Consider the following 6,834-nt stretch of genomic DNA (forward strand, 5'->3'; position numbering starts at 1 on the left):
GATTTGTATGTGTTGATTAGTGAGGAGAAGTAGTGTTGTTTGTAATTAGAGCGAGCAAAGTTAAATCAGGAGAGGATACATTTAGGAGATGTACATTTAGGATACATACATACATTTATGTTTCATAACATAAATGCCAATCATGACATTACCCTTGCCAGTAAGTTATTTTCGTATTTTTTTTCAAGTGAACTTGATGTAATTGCCTTTTGACCATAGTAGGGGGTTAACATGTTTCATATTATAGCAGTGTTTTCTGTTATTTTAGTCTTTCTGTGATTTTTCAAAGGTTTACACTCGACTTGACAGACACTGTTGTGGTTTCAAGCCTCGAAGAGAGGATTCCTGTGTACAACAAGGCTTAAACTTGAAATGTGATGATCCAGGAAGTATTGACCTGACACATATTATACAGAGGAAGCATGACCCAAGGCACTTGGTCTTCATTGACAACAAGGGTTTTTTTGACAGAAGTGAAGATAATCTGGATTTCAAATTGCTGGATGGAATAATAGAGTAAGAAGAGTATTTATATTTTTTCCCCCCTGAAAATATATAGTATTGCAATTTGTATTATATAATATATATATTATAAATGATAAATTATAATACTAGATACCAAGATGGTGTTAGGTTTAAAATGGAAAGGAAAATCTAAAACCAAGAAAGGATTGAATTTGAACTGTTTTAAAGTTAAAGAAATTGAACTCTAGGACAGAGTGTTGCTTTAAGTATTTTGTATTCTTAATATAGAAACACATGTGCAGCACACAGTATATGTGTGCAGTTATATTACTGCTTGAGCACATCTAATTTAAATGCAAGTTCTTTTTTCATTTTGGAAAATATATGGACAGTTTTTAATGTATAATTCTTTACAATAATCTCTGATTACTGTAATTTTGGTATCACTAGAACACATTCTTGCTGTTTTATGTGAGTTCCTGCAATAAAATCATCTTACAATGTATATTATTTGAGCTAAAAATTTATGAAAACAATGTTGCATTGTATAAAAGGTTTTACACAGCTTTAAAGTATTTCTGAGTTGTAAATAGCATTCAATCAAATAAATGACATTTCAATGGGCAGAGCAAGGAGAGCAGAGAATAGCAAGATGCTTGTGTAATAGGAACATAGAAGAAGAAAGGTCAGAGGAACCAAAGTCAGGGAAAAGAGCAAACAGGTTTAAACTAAAAATTATCACATGAGAAAGACAAAGCCAAGAATGCACAGGTTGTGTCCGAGCAGACAGCAAATAGGAAACTATAATGTTATTTTCATGCCAATATCATGTAAAGGATCCAACAAGTAAAAGTTTGTTTGAAAAGTTCAATAGCGGAGCTGCTTAGATGGCCCTCTTTAAAGCTGTAGACCAAGCAATATCCTACATGTTTGTTTTTTAAATAAATCAGTTCTGTTCTATGAGAAAATACTTGTAGCATTATTATTTTTTAAAACACATACACCGAATGTCATTTTTAATGTATTATAATGTGACAAACATTTTTTGTTTCTATGGCAACCATTGACAAAGCCACATCCCCTTTCTCTTCTGAAACAGGCTCTGGCACACCCCTTTTGGAGCACTGCTCTCTCTCTAGCAGTGCACCAATTGCATTGTGTTACTGCCTGGTCACATGATTATCCCCACATAACTTTGCATCTTTGGTCCTCTTCTTCTGCACTGACAGCAATTTAGTGAACCCCCGAGCCGAATTTTCACCAATCAATCATAGAAGAATGGATCGATCGATCGGCATCTTAGCTAATTACCTATAATTGTGTGGATTGTATTGATGCACAAATTAATGGTGAAAACAAACGTCAGCTTGGACTGCTGCTTTAATACCTACTGCTTTTGGTCTTGGGCAGTGAAGCAACAGAAGGATTACAATATCTGTACAATTTCTATAGCATAGCTACATAGATTACTGGGGCTACACTTTAAAAAAACAATATTCCTGTTACAGTATATTCTGATCATTGTCCAATACTTTGTGTTCGGGACATTGGCACAAGTCAAAGTATCAAGATTAATTTAGTCATAAAGTAATCATGACAACAAATATCAACCAAAGATTTACATACCTGCATTTTGTTTTTCAGATTTCCAGAATCTGCAGTTTCAGTGCTAAAAAGCCATCGATTACGAGAGAAGCTCCTCCAATCGTTTTTTCTGGACAAGGTCTACTGGGAGAGTCAAAGAGGGCGACAAGGGATTGAAAAGCTTATTGATGTAATTGAAAGAAGGGCCAAAATCCTGTTGACATATATTAATGCCCATGGAGTCAAAGTTGTGCCTATGAATGATTGACACAGACAACATTCTCAGGTTATAAGAAAGTGAATAGATTGTGTCACGTTTACATGAAATACCACAAAATATAACCATAGAGATGTTTGGAAGATTTTTGGGGGTGATATGTAACAAGTGTCGCAATTGAAGCAAATTTTAAGCAATTCTTCATATACTATATGATGCAACTTTCACCTTTTTTACTTTGTCATTCTTGTGTCAATGTATCAGGGGGCTTTGCATCAGTTTTGCTTCAGTTGCATCAGATATGGATTTGGAGATTGGCTTTGGAGCAGTTAGGGGAGGAAGATTGCTTGTTAAAACAGAATAATGAAATGTAGAAAGGTTTACATCAATAGAATGGTGCAAGGTTACATCACTTCAATCTTACTTGGCTTTAACCTCTTTTGTTCTGTGCCAGATGTAAGAGACTTGAATAAGACATTTTGTACATTTGGAGCAGGAGCAAATTGATGTAACTGAACATGTTTACTCTGTTAAGATTAAGCAAACTGCTCTTCTTGACAGTATACATACAGGTAACCCCCATAGTTAAAACACAGCAAATAACATAGCCTACCTAATAAACAAATACTAACTAAGAATCTCTGCAGAATGTAATCTCAAATACAAATAAAAGGTATTCTAAGTAAATATTTGGATAGTAGAATCAAGAGTATCTCTGCTTATTTATATCTATTAAAACATTCTTTGAGATCAGATTTTTTTTACGTCTTTTTTCATGGTGCCAAAGTTTTAGAGAATGCTACTAATAACTTTATTTAATAGAATATTCTTTAAATACAAAATATAGCGCTGTTAACGGTTGCTCATAATAAACATACTATTTTGGAAAATAGCTTCATCTACAGATGTAGCAGACATTATTGCTCCCGCTAGCTCCTTGCAGCGTGACACAGGCAAAGCACCAGTGGTAGCAACTGCTATTGGAAATAAATTAGCCACAGGCAAAAATGGGGACGGGCTAATGCGCCATCGGTGCAATAACGTCTGCTACATCTGTGTATTCTTTTCAATATACAGTAGGACCAAAATACAAACCATGTATATCTATAAATAATGGTCACTTTGTTACAAATCTCTTTTCCTCTAATATGCTGCACATGTCTCGGACAAAATCTAATTTTCTGAAGTCACTAATCAGATTAACGTATAGTATTTAATGGATTTCCTTGAACAACAGCAGAAGTGACTGTCGGTGCTAACAGCCATGATTTTCTCACAAATGTTTGCTTGTACTACTGCAGCTGAGAAAAGTGAGATACTACAAGTACAGGAGTGCAGACTATTGACTGCAAAACTGGGCAAGAAAACAACACTAGATTTATCCAAAAAGAAACACAAATATTTTTTGTTTGTACTGTATTTGTAAGACTTTTTTTGTTGTGGCTTTGCCCCAGTTTGAAAGCTGGAACACTTTGATACACTTTAGGGGTAATTCATTAACATTTGATAGTGCTTATTCGGCACTACTGCAAGGAATTTCCAATTCAGGTCGGCACTGCCGCACCTTAATGAGTTACTTCCTTTCACACTGTACATAACCCATTCCATTCGAACATTACCTCAGCTAACTGTTGTGTAGTTGCTATAGGCTATTATAATTTTTTTTACTAAAGAAAACCATATTTTTTAAGCAATAAGAATGTTACATTTTTAATGTTTACAATGAACCTAATGAAATAATTTGCATCTAAATACTCTATTTCAGTTGAACTTTGAAAACCAAATGGCTATTCTCCTTTCAGCACATTCATTTGGGGAAAACTTGAAGGAATTAAATTGTAGTGTTATAAATGTCTATAACTCTGGACTTTTGACTTATTCTGATGTAATGCCTATTAATGCATTTATCTGTATTATGTTGACGGCAACCCACATACAGGTATTACAGAGTGTAAGAATTTAAAATAGCTCAAACTTTTCTTTACCATGTTGGTAAGTGTCATGTTTTAAAAAAATTGGTAACGTGAATAAATGTAATGCCATTTTTTCCCTTTGAAATAAAGAATATGTCAAATTCCAGGATATCAAATGTGTCATTCATTCTTCTGACCTTTATGGGCTAAAAATAAGCTTATTCAAATCACTGTGGTTAGTGGCAGGTCAGTGAAGCTACATTTTATCTTTTTACCATAGAAAGCACACTTTTCATTATTGGGCAAATGCTCAGTATTATTGAGTTGGGTAAACACCCGCAATATCTCCATTACTTTTACAGGAACATTTACTAACGAGGCTTGCATTTGCCTAGAAAATACTATAGTTTGTAACATGTTTAACATGACCACATCACATTTTCCTAGTATAGTACTGTACCCTTGCAGTAGCTTGTTGCCACAGGCATTAAAAAAACATCATGCAAGGTCTGTACCGGTAAAATATTGTCTGAAGTGCAAGCAGAGAAATGGGCACACACATAGAACTTATTTTTGTATATTCTGGCTTATATATGTAATGGTGTTTCGCCCACCCGCTTGGAGATCCCCCTATTACCAAGTGTATGGTGCATGCTACTTTTTGTTCACAAGAGGCTGAATTGTCAGCCGATGGTTGTGGGGTCTGTAGGACAGGCTTCTTTGGTATATACTCGACGTTTACTCCATGGCGCCTCCATCTGCCGTAAGCTCCAGATGTATGGAGGCGATCTCCCACACTAGAAACGGTTACCTCTCCCCCCAGTAAGATCACACACCAGGCAGGAGGTATATTCAACTGGAACGGATTTATTCCTGTACACTCACAGCACACGACAGTCCTCTACCCAACACAGTCTCTGTTCTGGTCTCCAAACTTGGGATGATCCCTGGACCTTCACTACGTGTCAAGGGCCCCCTCAGCAGTCCTTGCTCTTCCCCAGCCCTCTAGCAGAACCAGGGGAATAGGTAATCACTCACTCTCCCCCTTAAGGAAGAGGACCAGGACCTGCCAGTGCACAGCAGCCTGCGTGATACCTTGTCTCTCTCAATGGTAGCGACACTGCTGAATTTGAGGTTGCACCCCCCTTAAGTAAAGTAGGGGGAAGGTACAAGGTCTGCACACAGGATTTAACAGAACACAGACCTAGTCACGCCTACTCCCCTGTCATTCAAAGGACTGCCTGTGTGGGGGAAAACCCATAATTAGCACTGGCACTGCCTGCTCTTGTATGCCAGTGAGAGCAGAATGGTAGCCAGAAACCAGCAATGACTACATATACAGTATACAGTATGAGGAAGCTACTCTATGATAGGTTGACATATAGCTACTCTGAAGGAGAAGAAACACACACACACTGATTATTTGGCACACATTTACGTATTGTGTTCCAGGGCTAGGTATATCTCCATGTAGAAACTTCCTGCATAATATTTAGTCTGCTTAAGAAAGATTCAAAAATAGAGTGCAATTGGGAATTGATTGTCAGTCCAGGAAACATGACCAACTTTTGGAAGCTGGGAAGATTTCAGGCTATTCTTGGAGGTTTAGGTAATAAAGAGATGAGCTTACTAATTTAAAATGTTAATAGATCCCAAGGAGGTAGATTATCTTGTTTAGTAAGAAGCTATTTTTACCGTAACTGGATGTTAGGGAGCATGTAATAATATTCAATTAACAGTTTTCAAGGTGAATAAATCCTTGAATTGCAACTTTCCTTAGGTTAAGGTTGCAATATGTAAGTTATTACATGCAAATAATCAATTGCGCATTCACATTGCTGTTCACTAAGCTGCAATGTCCCGAGAGATGAGACCACAATAAAATATTCCAATGTGTTTGCACCTTCCTCTGGGTTGTGCTATCTTACATTATGTATATTTGTTGCAAATCTTAACTACACAACCAAACGGGTCATATTAACAAATTAGCAGCCAAAGTGGCCAACAAAGGTGTTCATGTTTAAATATCATCTGCCGCGTATAAGAGGTTAATATACCACCTACGGTATTCTGAATTTACCCTAAAACAAAGGAATTTTTGTTTTTAAAGCCACAGCAGGAGTCTGTTATCTATCCTACATACATGGGCTTCTATGGCAAATAGATACTATTTTAAATAAATAAAATATTCTTAATCATGGGGTTACTGTATGCTCTATAGTGCATTAGCGTTGACCAGGCACCAATGCACGAAACTCCCATTCAAATGAAAGGAAATTAATATTCAAATAATAAATAAAACTAGCGTGTCCTGATCTGTGCGTACCACAGTGATGCGCAGGCGGTCTCTTTGGAGTCTCAGATCGCTGATCTGAAGAGGCAATTAGCAATATTGAGGGACATTGACAATCTTGTAAGGAGTTTAATGCTCACTGAGCAGGCCCTGGCTGGCACTAGTTGTGCAGAGAATGGAGCTGTGAGTGAGGAACAGGTAGGTAGTTACCAGTTAGGTAACAGTTAGAAGGAGAAGCAGGGGAAGGAGGATGAGGCAGCCATTTCTGAGCTGTCCAATTCCAATAGATTTGCCAGATTAAGTGAAGATAGTGTCAGGGCAGGAATGACAAGGCTGGGAGATACTGATTCATCTAGCAGCCA

At 37.0% G+C, this 6,834-nt stretch overlaps 1 protein-coding gene across 1 annotated transcript in view; it reads left to right on the forward strand.

Moving 5' to 3' along the window:
• GASK1B (golgi associated kinase 1B) overlaps window positions 1-4,343 on the forward strand; it is a 44,028-nt gene extending 39,685 nt beyond the window's left edge. The window contains exons 3-4 of the mRNA XM_075612520.1: window positions 290-516; window positions 2,110-4,343. Coding sequence (XP_075468635.1) covers window positions 290-516; window positions 2,110-2,317 — 435 coding nt within the window. The 3' untranslated portion in view covers window positions 2,318-4,343. The remainder of the gene's footprint in view (window positions 1-289; window positions 517-2,109) is intronic.
• Window positions 4,344-6,834: the final 2,491 nt, after the last annotated feature.

The sequence above is a fragment of the Ascaphus truei genome, chromosome 1 (assembly GCF_040206685.1).
Source record: "Ascaphus truei isolate aAscTru1 chromosome 1, aAscTru1.hap1, whole genome shotgun sequence".
NCBI classification, from domain to species: Eukaryota; Metazoa; Chordata; class Amphibia; order Anura; family Ascaphidae; genus Ascaphus; species Ascaphus truei.